Genomic DNA, 22424 nt, shown 5'->3' with positions numbered 1-22424 from the left:
TCTACTTATGCGCTATATGGCTTCACTAATATTGTTATTGAAACACATAGCTTTATGAACAGAGACTAACTGAACAATATTATCCAGGCAAAGCTGCATATATAAATTGTGTATTATTTATGTGATCACACTAGTGTGTTAAAATTTTAATAATTGGATAATATATAAATGTGGATTATATCATCTTTTTTGTGCCGACCGGCAATGATATTTTATTGAATGGAAATTTTAAGTGTATTTTAAATACATTTGTTCTGACAATCAGCGCTTATATTTCTATATATATTTGATATCGGAGATACCCGCGAAGGTTCCTCCTTCATAAATTGGGGTGATATTGAAAAATTTTGGATATCCCTCAAAAACTGGAGTTATGTTGCAAATATTTAATGATGAATAGGCCCCTATGTCTGTTATCACTAGTATCCTATCTTTTATCTATTGCTAATATTTTCAGCTATTCTAGTGCATTACTTTTGTAAATGAAAACTTAAAAAAATTATCCCTTTTAAAACCTCAAACTGAACTAGTGCTCCTAGCCTAGGCTTGTATCGACATAATTGGGGAACAAGCAGAAGGGGTCCCCCCAAAAAAGCTGATATCAGCACTAGGCTATATGTATCAGTTTTAGTGAAAAGATAAAATTATTTAGGGAGTAAATTGTAATCTGGATGTAACGGAGAAGGGGGGCCTCAGACCGGTATCTTGGCTAGGGCCCCATGGGATCTTAACTAATCTCTGCAACCAGAAGCAGGACACTAAAATTCCACCCCATCATCTCCTCTCAGGCATAGCATAAGGACCCGAGCTGGCCAACCTCTGAGGTCGCCCTGAAGACCGCTCACATGGCTACCTTCCTAAACAGAAAACATAATATTGCGAATTATTGTTTTAAAACACATTATGCCAATTTTTTTTTTATTTGATTTATAATTCTTATAGAATTTTGTATTGAATTGTTTAGCTATTTCCTGAAAAAATATTTTTGGTTGATACAGGCTTGTTTTTGTTAATCAACACCAGCTGTGGTCTTTTTTTTTTTTTAATTAAAATGCTCTGCTTGTTTGGACAATATTGCAGCATGTGTTTACATTTTGTTAGTCTAATTAGATCAAACCTGGGGCCTGATTCAGACCCGCTCGCTGCCGGAGGCAGGTTTGATGGGTGTTTTTTTTTTTTCTCCAGCCCGCTCGCAAAGCTGTGGGTGACCACCCACAGCTTGTGAGAGTGGCCTGGAGTCCGTCGCGATTATCACGACCATCAGGCTTGCAACGAGACCCTGTGGTAGGGTCTCAGCTTTCCGCAAGCCCGAGTGGACTTTCTACTCTAATTGAGGCCACAAACGCCAGGCCTTTCTAAGGGAACACCTGCGTTTGTGCAGCCACCGCCACTCCCCGCCTACAAAACGGGGCGAGCTGTCACTCACCATCGACAGCCACCCCGTCTTGTAGCGAGACCCATAGCGACGGAGCTGCCGTCGCTGCACGGGTCTCGCGCATGCGCACGACGGAGATGGCGTATGCGCAGTGGGGGACCATCAACCCGCTTGCGCGCAGGTCTGATGGGCGAGCGGCCTGGAGTCCATCGCGATAATCGCGACCATCGGGCCTGTGACGAGACCCTGTGGTAGGGTCTCAGCTTCCGCAAGCCGGAGTGGACTTCCTGCTCTAATTGAGCAGGAAGTCCACTACTGACATCACTAGTGCCGCCGCTGGACCATCGAGCAGCAGGTCTGAATCAGGCCCCTGGTTTCAACTACACAGACATGAGACACACCTAAACAAGACCCTAGTTAACACTAAACTTCTTTTCAGAACATGATTTATAAACAAGGGCAAGTATACTTATATGTGAAATATTTGTTAATCAGAGTCTGTCTCACTTGCTCCCAATAATTACTCTGATAGTTGCTTGATGGTAACAAGACCCAACCTGCTCACTGTCTATTAAATAATCTAATTAGGCAGATTAGTTTAAATACAATAGACAGCAGCTGAGCATAATGACTTAAGCCACATACACACTAGACAATAAGATGAATGATATGAATGATAACGATATTATTCATCACGTTCAAAATCGTCCAGTGTGTATGCAAGACATCGTTAACAATGCGCACTCCCGCGGATCATTAACAATGTCTTTCATCACCCGTACTTGCAGGGCAACCTAACGACATTGTCAGGTTCTGCTAGTACGGTGATGAGGGAGGGTGCTGTCACTGAACAATATCATTCAGTGTGTATGCTCAATATCATTAACGACATTGAGCCCAGCAGTGCAGGGGAAACACTTAATGATATCACTCATGGAGCAGATCGTTAAGGGTATATGTTGCTTTAGACCTTTTCCAGACTGTATAATACCACACATCAGGACTTATCAAGACATCTGAACATAGGGCCTGATTCAGACCCGGTCGCAAGCGCTGAGCGCTCGCAACCAGGTCGATGGTGGCCCACAGCGCATGCGCATGATGGAGCCGGCTCCGTCGTGTGCATGCGCGAGACCTGGCTAGCGACGGGCAATCCGTCGCTCCGGGTCTCGCACCAAAGGGGGTGAGCTGTCGATGTTGAGTGACAGCTCGCCCCGTTTGGTGGGCGGGCCGGGGGGGTGGCTGCCCAAACGGAAAGCCGAAAGCTCTCTGGGGCTTGCGATGAACGAGACCCTACCACAAGGGTCTCGTCGCGATGGTCTTGACCATCGCGACCATCATCCTGGCTGCTCGCAATAGCTGTGAGTGGTCACCCACAGTTATGCGAGCGGCCAGGAGGATGTACAAAAAAGAAAAAACGCCCAGATTCAGAGCGAGCGCTCTTTCAGAGCATCCGGCTCTGAATCAGGGCCATAGTTTATAACAATCCGAATATTAGCTCTATCCCACATTTAGTGGCTCTATAGGTGGGACAATGCTGACACGGCTATAATGGTAAAGCATATTAAATGTGTGCATTATAACTTAACACACATTTGTAAAGTATCATGTTTAACGTTATAATGCCATCTTGGTTAAAATGCTTTAAACAACATTACAACCATGTCAGCATTGTCTCATCGGTATGCAGTCAGGAAGCCGATGGTCGAAATGCCGACCACCTGCTTTCCGACTGTGCTATCCCGACAGGAGACTAATGATAGGTGTTGACATCCCTTCGCCTATCATTATCTCTACGCCGGGAGCCCAACATATCGAACAAAGGTATGCCGGGCGGCGTGGGCGGACAGCCGCGCACGGGGGGGGGGGGTTTGGTTAGGGGTTCCTGGGGGGGGACTTAGGGTTATGCACCCCCCTGGGAGGGTTAGGCTAGGGAAAGGGGGTGTTAGGGTTAGGCACCCCCGGGGGAGGTTAGGGTTAGGCACCTTCCCAGGAAGGTTAGGTTTAGGCTGCGGGTCGGGGGGGTTACGTTTAGGCACTTACGGGGGGGGGGTTAGGCACTAGGGGGGAGGTTAGGCACCCCTAAGGGAGGGTTAGGGGAGGGAGAGGGTTAGTTATACTTACCTTAATTACCTGTCGGGATTTTCACTGCTGCCGGTCTTTGAACCGCAGGACATAGGTCCGGCGGTCATTCATACCGATCCCTATCCCATCAACATAAAGTTGTCAACATTTTTACCGTCTACAGCATTAATGTCAACAAAGTATCTACTTCCCTTATGGGCCTTAATAATTTATGGTCAGCAGTAATGTGCAGTAGTGCCAGAGGTGCAAGAAGCTAGGAGAGACAGCCATAGCCAAATCAAATAAAGTAGATGTAGGAAATAATTGCGCAGTAAATTAAAACATATGCAGCTTCTTAAACTCACTAATACAAGTGTAACACCAATTACTTGAAGAAAATGTGACTTAAAGTAGCGTTCTATTTTAAAAGGATGCCATATATTATTCAACAATAGGTAAACAGAATTAAATGTGTACTAATTTAGCCTCAATGAGGATTACCCATATTAAAGGGGATAAATCACAAATCAAAGTAAGGGAAATTCACTTTAATACATAAGTGGAATGCACTCAAATAATAAAAAAAAATCAAAATACACATAGGATAAATTAATCTTGAAACCTTTTTTGTGATAATTTAAATATTAACAATTTTAATTTTACATTTAACATAAGTGAGACCTCCCTTTCATTTTTGGATTTAACCATATACATCAGAGATAATATGCTATGTACTAGAACGTTCAGAATAGAAACAGATTCAAACGCATACATAGATGTCACGAGTGAACACCATAAGAGATGGTTAGACAATATTCCATTGGGACAGTACAAACGACTCAAAAAAAATTGTACGGAAACTAAAATATTTGAGGAAGAGAGACCTTAGAGTCAAGATTTAGTGCTAAAGGTTACTCTAAGGCTGTGTTAAACAAAGCAAAAGAAAGAGTATACCAAATAGAAAGACAACAGTTATTAACGGAAAAGGAGAAATACACGAATAACAACTCTAGGGGGTAAATTTACTAAGATGGGAGTTCTATTTAAAAAGTGATGTTGCCCATAGCAACCAATCAGATTCTACTTCTCATTTATCTAGCACATTATAGAAGATAATACCTGGACTCTGATTGGTTGCTACGGGCAACATCACTTCTTAAATAAAACTCCCATCTTAGTAAATTTACCCCTAGGTTTGAATGGGCTTTTATAAGTATGGCTCCTATTATAAACAATTAGAAAAGGGCATATCGAAAAACTGGAGAGTTTTAAATGAAGATCCAATATTGGGTCAACATCTGCCCATTAAACCTGTATATATTTATAAAAAAAACTAAAAACTTGAAAAACCATCTAATAAAGAGTGCATTAGTAGAAATTAAACCATTAATTGACCGTACCAAACGTTTCCATAGGTGCGGGACATTCCTAATGTGTGGATCGACAAATAATAAAAATGGTCAAAGAAAAACCACTGATTTTCAAATTGGGACAAATCCAAGAAAGAATAATATCAATAGTTTCATAACATGTTATTCAAGAAATGTGATCTATTTGCTTGAATGTACATGCGGCTTAATCTACTATATGTGGGAAAGACATCAAGAAATTTGAAAACTAGGATGTCCGAACATATTTACAATATTAGTAAAGGATTAGCCAATCATCCCCTGTCCGAACATTTTAGAAATGTTCATAATAAATCTGAACCAAACATAAGGAGATTTTTGGGATTAGAACAAATCAAAGAAAACTGGAGGCAAAAAAATTCTGATCAAATAAAAGCCCAACAAGAAATGCGGTCCTATGTGTATTTTGATGTTTTTTATTATTTGTGTGCATTCCACTTATGTATTAAAGTGAGTTTCCCTTACGTTGGTTTGTGATTTATCCCCTTTAAAATGGGTAATCCTCATTAAGGGTAAATTAGTATACATTTAATTTTGTTTACCTATTGTTGAATAATACAGTGGTTCTCAAACTCGGTCCTCAGGACCCCACACAGTTCACGTTTTCCAGGTCACCCAGCAGGTGCACAGGTGTATTAATTACTCACTGACACATTTTAAAAGATCCACAAGTGGTGCTAATTATTTCACTTGCGATTCTTTGAGGAGACCTGGAAAACATGCACTGTTTGGGGTCCTGAGGACCAAGTTTGAGAACCTGTGGAATAATATATGGCAGCCTTTTAAAATAGAGCGCTACTGGTACTCACTTAATTAAATTTAAGCCATAGCCAAATCACCTGTTGGTGGGAAAAAAACACATTAGCCTAGTCAGTATTAAAAGACATAGGCGTATATATACTGGGTGCATGCACACCCTGCACCCAAAGTATACTTACCTCGCTCTGGCATGCAACTTTCTCCTCCTCCAGGGCGACTGGCATAGTGCCAGAGCCTTTGCTATCGAGTGTGCATATACCATCTTTCCGAGTATACTGCGAAGATGGCGTGGCAGAGGAGGGATCCGCTTGTTGGAGCAAGGTAGGGGGTGGAGGGCCCTCTGCTCAGATGATGGGTCCGCTGCACACGGTATGTAATATACACGGTGTAATATACAATTACCTAGCAGCCATCCCTACGGCATTAACCCATCCATAAATTTCTGATATATGGATGAATATCTGAGGATAAAGGTATCATGATATAAACCAGGATAGGCAGCTACAACACTCATTATTTTTAATTTCACATTATTTAAATTTTCACCTGCACTTTAAGCGAATAGGCATGTTGCCTATTAATGAATACCCGTTGTCTAGGTGATTTCAGCCCAATGTTAGTTTGGTCTATAGCGCCCAGCACATAAGACATACCTGCCAGACTATAGAAAGCTATCCTTCAGCTGGGTTCGATGGCGCAATGCTGCATGTAACTGTACTGCGTCATTCATTAAATCGTCCCATCTTCTGTGCAGCACAACAGATGGGATGATTCAATGAACAACAGATAGGGCATACACACTATACACGTGTAAAATATACCACTCCAATCAGCGTTGGAACAATATATCGTACGGTGTGCACCCAGCTTTAGCTCATGCTGCTGTTACTCCTGGCTGGGGAAGCAGATTAAGGAGTAGGGCTGCCAGCACCTGGGAGAGATGGCCTGAGCATGTTGGCTGATTTGTGCCACCCCCAAAAATGTTACTGACTGGAAGGAATCAATGACAAAAAATGAAGAGCACACAAGCAGCTTGTGCAGGCCTAAAATAGATCTTGATTTTGCTGTTTCTGGCTCAAGATGTTCCGTGGGGAGGTCATCAAGTTGGTACGATTGAGCTGGAACATCTGTATGACCCAAGGCCTAAACTAGTTGGCAACAAATTGGCAATATCTTTGCAATAATAGCAGTATTTTTTCTTTTCTTTGGCAATGAAATGATTTATTTCTGTGAGCCTAGTTTAATATGTTTTTCCTCAATGCTTAAATCTTAATGGAAAGGTTAATTTTACAGCTGCTATCACAAGCACCAACCTTGTGGGTGTGTACTCTTGCTCAGGGATTCAGATAGTAATAAATCCCTTAGTGTGGTGTTTCTACGTCATTTGCTGGGGTGTTAACATCAAAATTTAAACAATGTTTTTAATAGCATAACAAGTAAATAAACTTCTAAGCATCAATTGTACTGCAGAGTTACATCACTAATTGACAGGATTCTAAGATCATGCCAGTAGGAACCTTTCTGCTGTGCACTTGTTTCCATCTGAACCCCTGAGCAGAGTACGTGCCCACACGGATCTTGTGATAGCGGCTGTATAATTGTAAGAACTTGTTTTTATCTTGATACTGCCATTAAATGTTAGCATGTTTGTTGGGAATCAGTATGCAATGCTGCCAAATCTATTTCCGACGGATGAAATACCGACGCCGGCAGCCCGAACAGTGAGGATCCCGCCTAGGACTGGTAAGTACCCTAACCCACCCCTCTCACCCCTTAACCCTCCCTTAGTGGTGACTAACCCTAACCCCCCCTTCCAGCACCCTAAATTTATCCCTCCCGGGGGGATGCCTAACCCTAACCTCCCCCCAGTGGTGCCTAACCCTAACACCCCCTTGCCCTAGCCTAACCCTAACCCTCCCCAGGGGTGCCTAAACCAAACCCTCCCACCACCCACCTCACACTTTCCCCCCTTGTGGCTAACACCTAGAAATCCCCGGCTTACATTTGTATGGGATGCCGGGCGTCGGGATTTTGGCGCATGGGACTAAAGATAGGGGTAGTGACTTAGACGCCTATCTATTCTTTAGTCCCTGCTCAAGCTTTAAGCATCAGGATTCCGACGGGCGGCAATATCTAATGCTGCATACACACGGTCAGATTTTGTTAAAGATCTGAATGATAATGATTGTAAAAATCGTTCATATCTTTGACATGTTGGGCATGCATCGACCAACGATTCGCGTTCCCGCACATCAGATAATGATCGCTGACATTGACTGTGTTTGCAGTAAGATTTGGATGATTTCATTCATTTTAATACTGTCAGAAATCGTTCCATCGTTGACAAAATCGTTCAAATCATTGATGAAATCGTTCAAATCGTTCATCGTTGATCTAGTAAGTCTGACCGTGTGTATGCACCATTAACCCCACACTGTTTCTTGTTGTTTTTTTTCAAAACAGAGGGCACCAACACATTTGGATTTATTAATTTGTAATTACTGTAAATTCAAGTTCTATAGAACATTATATAAGTTGGAAGCTTCAGCATTTTGCAAAAGTTAAGGTGAAGGTATGTTTTGGTGACTTTAGCCAGCAGTGCATAATTACCTATTTTTTACTTTCAGGAGAGTTGAAATCTTTGTTTGCTATTCTGCAGAAAGCTTCAAAGGGGAACATTGATCCCCAGACCCCCTACCAGGCCTTTGTCCTTGGACCCCATTGGGAATCTTTGTCCCTCAAATACACTTTGGCAGTTTCTATTTTCCCTTATATTAGGCCTTGTTATGACCTTGCCACCAGACACTGAGGTTTCACTGGCCCTATAAAACCTGCAGTAGGACTGAATACAGTATGTTAAGGGATACCCCATACAGCTGCTGGTATTCTTTATGTTCTGCTTTGTGACTCCTCCCAGCCATTTGGTGGAGTGCTGCAAAATTAGTGGTGAGCATAAAAGCTCCTGCTAAGGCCATATTGCCTAGAGCCACAGTATTATACATACTAATGATCCATTTTAGGTATCATGATGAATATTCAGTTGAGGGTATGATGATGAATTGTTGGCTATGCACAGTAAGGGCGGTATTCAATTGTTATAGTGCGTCTGATCATGACGGGAGATCCCAGGGCGCTATTCAATTGTTGCAGTTCTTCGCGCTTCTCGCGCCCAAAGTGGTCGGGTTTAGTCACGAAAAGCAGCTACCCCCGACCAAAGTGCTGGGCGCGATCACGAAAAGTGATGTTTTGGTGCCCAAACATGTCACTTTTCGCCCATTTCAGCTCCCACCCTGCTGGGGCTGCTAGCTGAAATGGTGCACCGGCAGCTGATCATGCCCGACAGAAGGAACAATTGAATAGGTCCTGTTGGGCGCGTACAGGGGCGCAACAATTGAATACCGCCCTAAATAACCCAGTTTTCAGACACATCTTTTGCAACAAGTATAGGGCTGGCACAAGAAGACACTGATTATGAGAGGTGTTTCAGCTATTTGTTCTTTTTTATTATTATTTTTCATTGTTGATAAGATGCCGGATCACTGGTTGTCCTTCCTTGGACCACTTTTGGTAGGTTCTAACCACTGCATACCGGGAACACCCCACAAATCCTGCCATTTTGGAGATGCTCTGACCCTGTTGTCCAGCTATCACAGTTGTTATTGTGAAGACAACTTTGGAATTCTGTTTATTATGTTGCTTTGTCCCCAGAATATAGGCAACTCAATTTGGTGGCAAAAAAGTAGGATGGAACAAAAGGGTCAGCACAAAAAGAGAACATAACTGACATGTGACTAATACTTTGTTAGTTCTTCAAGGTGTTGACTGCATTGCTACTTAGTGAAAAAACTGCTTCAGAAATCGTATCTATTATATGTAGAGGTTAAAGACGGACTTGTAGTATATGAGTGATGGATGTCCCTGTGGGGCTCTATGACTACAAGGATGAAAGCTCTTAGGTCTCTTCAAGACGAGATCAATTGATCCTTATGTGTTACTATTTCCTTCACTGATATCTATTATTAACCTGTTATAACAATAAGATTTACAGCAATTTATCACATAATGGGGTAGGTGTACTAAGCCTTGGAGACAGATAAAGTGGAGAGAGTTAAAGAACCAATCAGCTACTCTCATTTTTCAAACACAGCCTGTAAAGCTGATTGGGTTGGGAGTTTCTCTCTCTCCAAGGCTTTGTACATAGACCCCTATGAATGTAATTCTACCTATTTTTTCTACAAATACATCATAATGTTAGCATCTCCCATACAATGAAATACATAACTACCAGCTGGTGGATGCACCAGCATTGAGTGATGGCATCAAGCACAACAAATAAACATGTCGCAGCATAAAGCTGCTCAGCGTATAAGTTACATGCTGTTAATCAGTAGAAGTCTGGTTTTGATATGACTATATTCTGGGAAGGAAGCAACATAATGAACACAAGCCCAAATTTGTCTTCACAATAACAATTGTTTCATAAAAACTCGGGGAAGGGACACATGGCTTAAGCTGGGTATATACAATATGACGGTGCAACCCAGCGATGCAGTGAGCAATGTATTGTTACATGCAGCACATAAAAGCACCGCGTCGTTCATTGCATAGTCCCCATCTGACGTGCAGCACAGCAGATAGGACTATGAACTGCGTATTGCGTACACACTATACGATGTGTACGGGATATCGTTCCAATCAGCATCGGGACGATATATGGTTCGATACATCGTATAGTGAATACACAGACACTGCTTGACTGTTTATGTGGTTATAAGTAAACAAAGCTAGTCTAAACCCAAAGAAAATAAAAATGTGTTTTTATTTTCATGGAAGCTACCAGCATTTGTTGTGAAGTGGCTACGATGGCTGAGCAACATTAGCCCTAATGCAGGTGTAAAGCTACACTGCAGATTATATGATTTCTGATTGATGTGTTCAGTCAATTGAATGTTCAGTGAATTGGGGACATCCACTCACCTCGTGTGTTTGTTGAGGATCTTTTAAGCAGGTGATTATTTCTGTTATTGAAACACTAAAATCTCTCAATAGAGGGAATAGATGAGACTGAAGGAAGACATGACCCAACAAGAGTTTGTAATTAAGATTGTCACCCAGACAGCTCTTCATACAGTCATCCTCATGAAATGTAAACAGATCAGAAAGGAAAACCTATCTCCTGCTCACACATACATGGTTGTTGCTCTACAGCTGGTTTAGTGACCTGTGCCTCTCTGCCTGCTGCTCAGCTACAAGTCATGAATAAGCCTTCAATTGAGAGATGTAATCCAACAGAACAGGATGTACACAGATAATTCCCCTTACTGAGGATGAGTGGGGTTCATCATCTACAGTCTACTTACGTTTAATTATTCTATCCTGTTGAAATAACCATATTTTCTCCGTATATTAGGCAGCTGCCGTGTTTGCACAAACTGATAAACAGAGGTATAAGAACAGTGTCACATCATGGTCAAATGATCATGAAAAATAGTTTAAAGTTTCATAGGGAGAGCTGGTACATGTGCAACTCTGGAAAATAAAGTATTGCAACCTTAATGATCGATCTGATTCACAGGGGTCTATTCAGCAACAGTGACGATGTTTCCCAGAATATTATCGGGCAACATCGTCACGAGATTTTATCAATTATGAAACAATATGGCTGCTATGTAGCAATATTTTGTGCAGGGACAGCGGTTGCAGTAACACGCTGTCCCTGCGATGTCACATAAGCGTATTGTTTTCGGGATTCCAAAAACAATCCCTTCTGTTTTTCCTCTGCGCATGCTCAGCCATGTGCCCGGGAACAGTCTCCATCCCTGCTTGTGGTGACCGCCAACGGGTAAGTACAGCTCCAGCCTACCAAAACTGATTGATATGTGTATACAGGCTTTATACTAGCCTGTATACATGTATATATTTATGTGCTTTTAAATTTAACATTGATATATAAATGTTAAATATAATCGCACATAAATATACATGTATACAGTCTAGTATAAAGCCTGTGTACACATATCAATCAGTTTCGGGAGGTTTAAAAGGTTCTAGGTGGATTTACCTGCTGCCGATCACCGTGCAGCAAGGACGGAGACTGGACGGACTTTCAATATACTGCAGGGACTTATGGGAAAATTTCCCTCTGTCCCTGCAGTTTCGGGAAATGTAAGTATTTTCCTCATATAACGCCATTCTGAATTGGCGTTATATAAAGGAAATATTTATCGAGTGATTTAACACTTTTTGCATTGCTGAATAGCAAAAAGCGTTAAAGCACTGTAGAAATCAATGGCTGATCCCTACAGTGCGGTATTCAGCGAGATGGGAATCAATGGAGAAGATAATTGCATTATCTTCTCCATTATCTCATTGCTGAATAGGAGAGTTACAGAAAAATACGGAAATCATAATTTCCGTATTTTTTATGTAAAAAAATAACACTGTTATTTTTCTAGTACAGTGTAGAAGTTGAACTTCCCTGCACATCAGCTTGTGCACCAGTTTGTCAAGGTAGATACTGTGGAGACAAGTGGGGACATAGCATCAGCACTAAAGCAGTTTGTAATTGTTTTCTTTAATGGAGACGTTAATAGACAATTTAGCAACACCATTGAAAAAGTCAGCTCATTCCTCATTTCTAACTGCACTCCCAAATCAAATGGATCCCTCTTTGCATCAGTAATGGGGAGAAGGGTGCTATAGATAGCAGATATGAGACCTTTGGAAGAGTGACCGGCGAGGCATTTGCAAAAGATTATGCTGAATCATAATTTGCATATTACAGTGGAGAAGAGAGAGTTACAATGATAAAATCTGTCATTTTAATTCCTGAATGCAATAACTGAGCGCTCAACTCACAAAAATCACAGGACAAAATCAGGGTTCTGCAGCACAAAATCGAAATCTTTATTGTATTTGTAAGCATCATGTACTGAATCCTAAATTTACAAGGTGTGTGTGTGTGTGTGTGTGTGTGTGTGTGTGTGTGTGTGTGTGTGTGTGTGTGTGTGTGTGTGTGTGTGTGTGTGTGTGTGTGTGTGTGTGTGTGTGTGTGTGTGTGTGTGTGTGTGTGATCCCCCTGCCTGATTATTATTGTACAGCTTTATACAAACAATACAACATTTTAATATAATTCGGCACCAATGTCCCTGTAAACTGATGACAGTCTGAGTATCACAAAGGCAGATATGGTTGGAAGATCAATGTGCAAGTATCCAAGATAGAAAGATAATATCACACCTAATGAAAGATGAAGTATGATGATGTATATCTGATAAGAAAAGGACAGGACCTTTTACAAGAGCTAGCCTGTTTTCCTCATTAAAACAAATTGAATATTAGCTCCAAAATCGCAGTGTAATTGTTATGTTAATAAGTCTCCAAGAGAGTGCTATGGACGGGGGACGGGGGGTGATTTTGTACAGTCATCATACATATATAATATCGCAACATACAGACATCATTTAGAACTACACCTACAAATAGACTAGATAACATACAAATAATACTATAATTCAATTCACAGTACTAGTATGATTACAATTAAAGCTTAAATTCCTCCTAGAGATGACAACAGATTTCTATTCAAGAATAATCCACAACAGCGTCACAAATATTGATATAATCACTCAGTGAGGATGGAGTTAAAAGATTTTTCCAAAGCTGATTTCCAGCTGATTGTGTCTGATATTTACATCTGAGCTCCTCTCTCGGAAAGGCTGTGGAGTGTGTGAATTGTGTCTGAGGCTCTTTGGTTGGGGGTGGATGGGAGGAGGTGCAGTTCAGCACTAGAAATGTTGGGAGGTAGTGTATCTTTATTCCTGAAGTGGGAAAGAGATTCAGATGGAGAAAGAAGCAGATGTGCCGAGACAGATAATAACTACACACTCATATGCACTGGAAACAAGAGTTGTGTCCTTCTACATATTGCAAAGTTGACTGGAAATTGACCATGAGAAGGCAAATGCCTCTGGATAATAAACCAGCCTATTTTCATACCAGCATTTACAGTATCCTTCATCCGTAGTCAGGGGCTTAGAATGAGCAACCTGTTGACCACATCACCTGCTGCTATGCTCTCAACCTACAGACAGGCAGAGCTGTGGTGCTGAAATGGCCAGCACCCAGCAGACTTGGCATCTCAATGACTCCTCGAAGAGCCAAGGAGGAGGAACCAGCTTACCGGGCAACTTTGCCTTCTCTTGGACAGTGTTCCTGGCTGTACTTATGGGAGTCTTGATAGTAACCACTGTACTGGGCAATGCACTGGTCATGCTGGCTTTTGTGGTGGACTCTAGCCTGAGGACACAGAATAACTTCTTTCTGTTAAATCTGGCCATCTCTGACTTTCTAGTAGGTAAAGTATCAATCTTCTTATTCATTGTCTCAATGTATTAATGTGATATATGGGGACTGTTTTAAAAACTGTACAGGAAAAAGAAACATGAAGTCATTCAGTATTCTAATCTGCAGTCTCCAGAACTGAGCCTAACCACAGCAATAAATGTCAAGTGGAAGCCAGAACATAAAGGATTTTGAGAGACATGACTTTCATATAGAGTACATGATTCAGATATCAGCATTTACTATATGTTAAAGTTGCTGTTCTGGATACCGATCTCTCTCTCTCTTGTACCAGGCACTGCATGCTCTGCCAAACCCAGTAATAGGTTTTTTCTGTTTACTTATTACAGGAGCACTGTGCATCCCTCTCTATGTGCCTTATGTGCTGACAGGAAGATGGAGCTTCGGCAGAAGTGTTTGCAAACTGTGGCTGGTTCTTGACTATTTACTGTGCACCTCATCAGTGTTTAATATTGTTCTCATCAGCTACGACAGATTTATCTCGGTGACCAGAGCTGTGAGTACCATATACCAGGATTGCATTTGCGAATATACGAACACTTCCAGCAGCTCCTTTTGTTGCAAATATAGGTATTTTAATGCAAATGACACTACAGGAACTACAATACAGCAAGTATAAATAATGCTAAATATTAGATTAACGCATGTATTCCTAGTTCCTGCCATCGTCTGCAGTTAACTCCTTCTCTATCTGAATATTGCATATTGCCATATTATGTTGAGATTAAATAGGTTCATTAATCATTGGTATTCCATTAACAAAACTGGATTTGCAGCATTACTTTCAAGTAACAGAATCTGACTAGTCTGTAACCCCTGCAGCACCATGAATTTATGAAAAGGGGAAAAACCCTTATAGTGTAACTTATATAACAAGAAAATGCTTAGTGCAACTGGGTAGTGAGCAGCAAACATGATCTGGTGAGAAGACCCTGCATTTTGTGGTCCTATAGATTGATCCCAGAGATACGTTCTCCAATATGTACTAACCAATGCATTATAAATACACACTGTTTCTTTCTGCACTGGTAATGCTGTAGTTTGTGAAGTGGCAGAATCCTTTGCAGTTTACTCTGTACATAATTAACATTGATTACTGTGAAAAAGCAACCTTGCCTAATAAAATAAAGTCTGAACCTTCCCATCTGGAAGCAATAACAACGTGATTGTTCTGAAAGTGCGTCAGTGAATGAAACATTTTGTATGGAACATATAATACTAGGGAAATTGAACTGGACAATGAGATTTAATCTGGCAGTTTGGTAGTTTTGATAAAACTGAACTGGACACACAGATTTCTCAGGAAATTCTGTCATTCTGATCAAATTGTCCCAAAACTGTGTTACTTGTGTACCTCAAACTACACAATAATAATTCAAAATGATTGGATTTGATCAGACTGTACAGTCAGAGCAGCACTACAATCTACATGTGGCTAAAATGGAGAACCATGACAATCTGGCCATTCATCCTAGATCTATGCAATTTGTCTTCTGTGTGTGTGGCCTGTAAGGGATCCCATGCATTCTGGTGGGAAAACTGTCAGGGAAACAGAGAGAGCTGCAGTGGCTCATCAAATTTATAAATCCCAACAAATAATCAGACATGTGTGTCTAGCTCTAGATCAAGGAGAAAACTGTTCTGAAGCTATTCACTATACTTGTCTGTTCTGTGCATCCACACTCGTCATGCGAGACGTATGTCACAGTATATTACCTTGCGGGAAGGTAAGCGTAATGTGTGTGTGTTTGTGAATATACTGTAACTAGAATATAAGTAGGTTTATGTCTATGTGAATAGTCATATAGGAGTGTGCCAGCTTCTGTTCATTACAGATATTTATGGCACAGGGTTTTACTGCCCATGTGCAAGATCTTAACAGGGCTGAGATCAATAAGTATTGTTTTAGAGATTAAAAAAAATAGAAAACCTTACCTGTTTTTAAACATAGGCCCTTGCATGTCTGAGTCTAAAGGAGGGAGAGAGAGAGAGAAACGAGGAGAGAGAGAGAGAGACTTTAATTCCAGTGCGTGTTTTCGCTAATATCTAGCTCTTAGTGCCAGGAAATAGACTTCTACAGTATACTGTATATAGCTGTTCAGATCCTAGGTATTTGCATTTCTGTATGGAATGAGTTAGGGATGCTTTATTCTAGTTATATATTCTCCAGCGGAAGGGGGTCAATGTCAGACAGAGTAGTGATCAAAACTGCATTGCTGCAGGTAATCCATAACATCCAGGGAAACTTTATTGGATTTCTGTGCGTTAAATGAAATGCACAGAAAGGCCAGCAAACCAGAATAATTACACCACCATGCATCTTTGTATCCCGTTTAATTTAAAATTGCTATCCTTTGGCTTCCAGATGGAAAGCTAAGCCACACAGTGACTTATTATAGAAGGGCCAGACCTTCTTCATTGACTGACTGACTCATCAACGCTCATCGCAAACCCAAGGATCTAGAAACATGCATTTCAAAGAGTATTTTCCTTCCACGACGTAAGCACCCACTATGCAGGGAATTTTCGATATTCAACCCCTAAGGGGGTGAAAAGTGGTAAAATGTTTTCTCTCGACCGAGGTGATTGGGTGACAAAGCAACATGTCCCAAGTTCTGTGGGACTGAAAGTTTATTGTCTGGGTGGAGTGGCGACTCCAGTGGTGGGGCTGCAGCGCAGCCCAATATTCAAATAGGGGAGCCACACCAACTGCCAGTGATGTTTGGAAGTATTTGGGATGACAGTTGGTGTGGCTCCTCTATTTGAATATTGGACTATGCTGCAGTCCCACCACTGGAGTCACCAATGCTAAGGAATTAACACTTTGACTAGGTTTTATCTAGTTGGATACTACACTTGCTTTGTATTTGGATTTTTAATTTTCTCGAACATGGCAATCGAGTGCAGCATGGCCCTGCCATCACTTCTTCGCTGCCGGCATCGGCAAATGTTTACACACTTGCCGTTGCCGGCTCCCCGCCGGGTGCCATCGCTAACGAGGTCGGTACACACTAGACATCGTCTGAAAAAAAATTATATAAATACATAGCTACAATCCATAAAAGGAATCTAGAAAGAAAAATCTAATTATTTAGACATACTTGCAGGAGGGCATACTGTACACACGCATGTAAATTAAAGTAATATGACGATAGAACACCCCCTTAAACACTTTGAAATTGAACAAACAAGAGCTAAGTGCACCCCTGCTAAGTCTGCATATCTAACACATGCTAATAGGAGCTATTTAAATGAGCCAACATGGCTTTTAGGACGAATGTCAGTCTGCTGGATCCCTAGTAAATTATAAAGCATACGTTCTAGAATCTCTCTTTAAATTGCAAGAATTCTTCTCCATGCATGAAAGAACATACTGCAAAGTAAAAGAACAGACCAATTACATGCGTTATTATATTTCTAGGCATACAAACTTTAAACTTGATAATCCCTGCGATGGCAAATCTGGGTATAAAGTTTGCTCATTAATTCTTATTGTGCTGATGAATGTGAGTGTGATTCAATAATGATTTCGCTTGATTCTGAGCTGGGAATCACATTTCATGATCACAAACCAGGAGAATATTATTTTGTTACTTGGTAAAAAAACAAAAACAAATCAAGTTGAATGTATATTTTCTTACTAAAATCAGGAATTCCTGATTGCGTTTAGTGGTTGTTGTAGCTATAGAGGTAACTTCATTGTACAAGAGTAACATTTTAGGTTATGGATTAGATAGTCAATGGCAACTAATCAGATAGCAACTATTATTCACTTAGCACAATTCAACTAATGAGAGGTAGGTGCTGATTCTGAGTTCCACACTGCTGAGACTGCTTTCGCATCATTTGCCGTAGTCTCATTTGCAACTATATGCTAATGCTAGTAAAAGCCTTTCTCCTGGTGTACAAGCGTGCATCTGAATGTGCAAGGACTAAGGCGCCCACTTTGAACATCTATAAATGCTGTAATACAGCTTGGTGCATCTTTAGATGCAACCATCGGTTACACCATGGAGACTTGCACCAGCCATATGGTAGGTGCAGATTTTCCATCTGACTATGGCCTCCAATGTGAGCAATTAAGAGTCTGTGGGCCGGATTCAGCTTAGGACGGAATTGCAAAGCTGCAAGCAAGCAGCTTTGCAATTCTGTCCTTGCAATTACGGTAATACAGAAGGAGGCATCACGCCTCCTAAATGCGTTACTCATCCGAGCTGCATTGTATAACGCAGCATCGGATAATCTAAGTGACCCGGCCACCGCAGATGAGTGATAGAGGTCAGGTAATCTCCATCAACATTATCATTTTCAAATGCAGATTGGGTTGTGAAAACATACACATAGGGGTATATTTACTAATGTGTGAGTTTTTAGCAATGGAGATGTTGCCCATAGCAACCAATCAGATTCTACTTAACATTTTACTAGCACCTTCTAGAACAGGGATACCAAAGAACCCCAGTCAGGGGCAAAGAGCCCAAATATATCTGTAGGTATATCAAAGAGCCGAGATCATGTGCACGCCGAAGGCGCACATGCAATAAGGGGCGTGGCCAGCTAGGCCATGACCCTGGTATGAGATTTGTAGGAGCATGTAAAAGCGCATGCACACAATCACCGCAGAGGTAACTATTAAAGGAAAAGAAAAAGCCAGAACAATTTAAAAAACATTGAAAAAACACAGATCCACATAAAATACACTGGAAAACCCACATACACAAATAATACATTGAAGAAGCCACATCCACATAAAATACACTGAAACAAGCCAGATCCACATAAAATACACTGAAAAGCCACATACACATAAAATTTATTGAAAAAAAAAAAAAGATTCACATAATACAATCCAACCCCACCTATTGTCACTCCAGTCCCTATCATGTGTCACTTCAGCCCCCCATTTGTCACTCCAGCAGCCTCTCCATGCAGGGTCGGCTCTAGGGGTGTTTGACCTAAGCGGTCGAACAGGGGTGCCACCCATAGAGGGTGCACCCTTCCCCAGCATCCCGATGGGCCCTTCCCGTTCCACCCGTTGACCGAAGATGCCCCGCGGGTGGTCAAGTCGGGGAAGTTGGGGACCCCGGAGTCTGTATGGATGCTGTGCGCGGCATCCATTCAGTGCCGTGACAGGGCTGGGGGAAGCCCAGCTAGTGAGGCTCCCCCAGCCTGACGTTATTTGGAGGCGTGCCATGCGGGCATGCCCCTCAGATAACGGCACATAAGGAGGCATGGCCTATGGCAATTAGGCCACTCCCTCAATTTTAGACACGTGCGATAGGTAGCGCAGGGCACTCGGCTGGCAGAGGGCGCTATTAGCCCTGTAGCCGGCCCTGCCTCCATGTGTCACTCCAGCAACCCCCCATGTGTCACTTTAGCAGTCCCTCATGTATCAATCCAACCACCCATATGTTACTCCAGCAGACCCTCATGTGCCACTCCAGCCCCCCCACCCTTTTTCCCTCGGCCACTCCAGTCCAACCACCTTCCCCCACACATCCTCCCACTCCATGGGCCACTCCAGCCCCCCCACATCACAAATAGTGACAAAAAAGAAAAGAAAAAAAGCGCTCTTACCCTGTTGCAAGTGAAGTGTGTCACGTAGGTAGGCTCCGGAGTCTGCGACCGCGTCCTCCTCGTGGCTGCAGGATTAGTCACAAGCCGAGCTCAATCTCCTGTTTGCAGTGTGACATCACCACATGCCTCCGGAGTGGAGCAGACTGCTGCTACAAAGGACGAGCCTCCTCTGAACAGCTGCACGCCTATCAGAGGAGGCAGTCAATGTCAGTCAGGGGAGCCACATCAGAACAATGAAAGAGCCGCATGTGGCTCAAGAGCCACAAGTTGGCCACTGCTGCTCTAGAAGATAATAGCTAGAATATGGGCAACATCTCCACTTCTAAAAACCTACCCATTTTGGTTACATATTATATTAATTTACGTGTTAGATGGAGCAAAAAGACTAATGATATTTACTGAAAATGCTAAGTATTGTGTAAGTAATGTATAAAAAAATATATACAGGTTGAGTCTCCCATATCCAAAATGCTTGGGACCAGGGGTATTTTGGATAACGGAATATTCCGTATTTTGGAATTGCATACTATAATGAAATATCTTGGGAATAGGACCCCAATATACACACAGAATGCATTTATGTGTTATATACACACCTTGTACACACAGCCTGCAGGTCATTTTATACAATATTTTCAATAATTTTGTGGCTCAAGCAAAGTTTGTGTACATACATGAAAATTAATTTATGTTTCATATACACCTTATACACACAGCCTGAAGGTAATTGTATACAATATTTTTAATAATTTGTGCCTTAGACAAAGTTTGTGTACATTGAACCATCAAAAATCAAAGGTTTCATTATCTCAGTCATGCCAAAATTATTCCGTATTTCGGAATATTTGGATATGGGAGACTCAACCTGTACATCTTTAATAATGACTAGGATGATTTATGCTGTTGCTGTTGACATTTGCCAACAAAAGTCATTGTTTAACGTAAATAAAACATTCATGTGCTATACATTAAATATAGTACTATGTCTGTTCCTTTCAGGTGAGCTACAGGGCGCAGCAGACTAACAGCAGACTTGCAGTGCTAAAAATGTCCATGGTTTGGCTTCTGGCCTTCCTGCTTTATGGACCAGCCATAATTACATGGGAGTATATTGCAGGCAAAACCATCATCCCTGAAGGAGAATGCTTTGCTGAGTTCTTCTACAACTGGTACTTCCTGATCACAGCTTCCACCATAGAATTCTTTACACCATTCATCAGTGTTACTTTCTTCAATGTCTGTATCTACCTAAACATTCAGAAGAGGACAAGGGCCAGGCTGGACCTTTTGCAAGATGTTCACAGCCAAACCACCATCGACAGTCCCAAGGCAATAGCAGAACCAGTCAGATCTAACTCTATGAAATGTTGGAAATCAACACATAAAGTGTCAAAAGCAGGAGATACCGAGAAAGCCACCTTCAAATCATCAGAGGCTGAGATCCTGGAAAGAGTTAAGAGAGTTAAAAGAGCCTCTTTAAATGGGAGCTCAGTGACTGTGCTAGGGAAACCCAGAAGAAGCTTTACGGAGTCTGGTTCCACCCCATCCCTGGAGAAACGTATGAGGATGGTCTCTCAAGGAATAGCTCAACGCTTCAGGTTATCAAGAGACAAAAAAATAGCAAAGTCTTTAGCAGTAATTGTCTGTGTATTTGGGCTATGCTGGGCTCCATACACATTACTCATGATTATAAGGGCGGCCTGTAGGGGGCACTGTATACCAGAGTACTGGTATGAGGTCTCATTTTGGCTGCTGTGGATAAACTCAGCCGTGAACCCCATTTTGTATCCACTCTGCCACCACAGCTTTAAGAGGGCATTCAAGAAGATTTTGTGTCCACAAAAACTGAAAATAAAGCCGCCTAGCAAATTCCAACATTGTTGGAAATGAGTGAACCCAGGAAACACATATCACCTTCCTAAAGTGAGGAAATTATGAAAAAGCAATCTAATGTAAAGTGACATCAAAGGAAATGGGATTATATTATGGAGGAGGTAGGTTTTGATTAATTATTCAAGATTCAGAGGGCTGAATCCATAACATTGGTTGAAGTCAATCAGTTAAGGAGAAACTATCATGAACCTTTGTAGTAATTGATTAAGCTTGGAAATGTCCTTCAATGTTACAGTGTAAGGAATGTCTTGTTCCATTGTTGTTACTTGTGGTGTCATCTGCTCTCGATATAGAGAACTTTTCTATTTGTATCTTATAAATGAAAAAATAATTTCTGTTTGCCTTCCGGACTTAATTCCTGAATTTGGAATTAAACTGGCTTCCTGCAAGTACATTAGTCAATAATATCCGAAGATCAGACCCTCTGCTAACGTGTTGGTTCAAGATCTACCTCCTTAGACAAAAGCAAAACCTTTATTGGTCTGTTTAAATAAAATCATCAGTTTAACTAAATCAACCCCTATATAATTTTAGCTCCCAGTCTTAGTATACATCTGCACAGAACTGCCTACCTGAGTCCACAAAAGGCTTTGACGATTCTCCATGTTGTTTCACGTTGAAAGTTCTGAGCGTCATGTTTGTGCATGTGAGTGTCAGGAGGACACATCTCGGTAAGCAGTTAAACAACTGGAATCTCTTGTGATGTGTTTGTTTTAACTGTCTATAAAACAATAAAAGATATATTCTTACACTAAAAGTGACTATCTGCAGCTCCATACAATATATATTACCATGTTCAAAAAACACATCAAGGTGCAACTGTTAAGCGCACCAGGATATGTTGGCGCTATATAAGTAAATGTTAGTAATGAGATTGTGACAACCTTCAAAATAAGGCAATGGGGCTGTTCTCTGCACATTCCAAGTGTACAGAAGATTCTGTAAATGTAATAAAATGCCAGTAATTGAATTAGGTTCTTAAT

The 22424-nt window shown here is 41.5% G+C and overlaps 2 protein-coding genes across 5 annotated transcripts in view; one reads left to right on the top strand and one right to left on the bottom strand.

Moving 5' to 3' along the window:
• LOC148540684 (uncharacterized) overlaps positions 1–22424 on the bottom strand; it is a 46961-nt gene that overhangs the window by 17883 nt on the left and 6654 nt on the right. For 2 of the 4 annotated variants that reach the window (XM_088482880.1, XM_088482883.1), the window contains exons 2-3: positions 22014–22162; positions 15907–15940 (exon numbers count right to left, since the gene is read on the bottom strand). The exons of 1 other annotated variant lie outside the window; for it this stretch is intronic. In XM_088482880.1, the coding sequence (XP_088339006.1) occupies positions 15907–15940; positions 22014–22162 (183 nt within the window). The remainder of the gene's footprint in view (positions 1–15906; positions 15941–22013; positions 22163–22424) is intronic. One more of the 4 variants, XR_015880236.1, reaches the window with a different exon arrangement.
• On the top strand, positions 13380–22142 carry HRH3 (histamine receptor H3). The gene is made up of 3 exons (XM_088482873.1): positions 13380–13963; positions 14301–14467; positions 20548–22142. The coding sequence occupies exons 1-3, from the start codon at positions 13720–13722 to the stop codon at positions 21436–21438; spliced, it is 1302 nt and encodes a 433-aa protein (XP_088338999.1). The 5' UTR covers positions 13380–13719; the 3' UTR covers positions 21439–22142.

The sequence above is a fragment of the Taudactylus pleione genome, unplaced genomic scaffold, assembly GCF_031769625.1.
Source record: "Taudactylus pleione unplaced genomic scaffold, aTauple2 ptg000018l, whole genome shotgun sequence".
In the NCBI taxonomy this organism is placed as follows: domain Eukaryota; kingdom Metazoa; phylum Chordata; class Amphibia; order Anura; family Myobatrachidae; genus Taudactylus; species Taudactylus pleione.
Note: the sequence above shows the minus strand (reverse complement) of the source record. Positions and strands in the feature narration are given on the sequence as shown.

Excerpts from the sequence above, each read along its gene's own strand:
- HRH3 (XM_088482873.1), top strand. The coding sequence starts at position 13,720 with ATGGCCAGCACCCAGCAGACTTGGCATCTCAATGACTCCTCGAAGAGC. Across the intron at positions 13,964-14,300 it reads CATCTCTGACTTTCTAGTAG|GAGCACTGTGCATCCCTCTC; the intron begins GTAAAGTATCAA and ends TACTTATTACAG. Across the intron at positions 14,468-20,547 it reads TTATCTCGGTGACCAGAGCT|GTGAGCTACAGGGCGCAGCA; the intron begins GTGAGTACCATA and ends TGTTCCTTTCAG.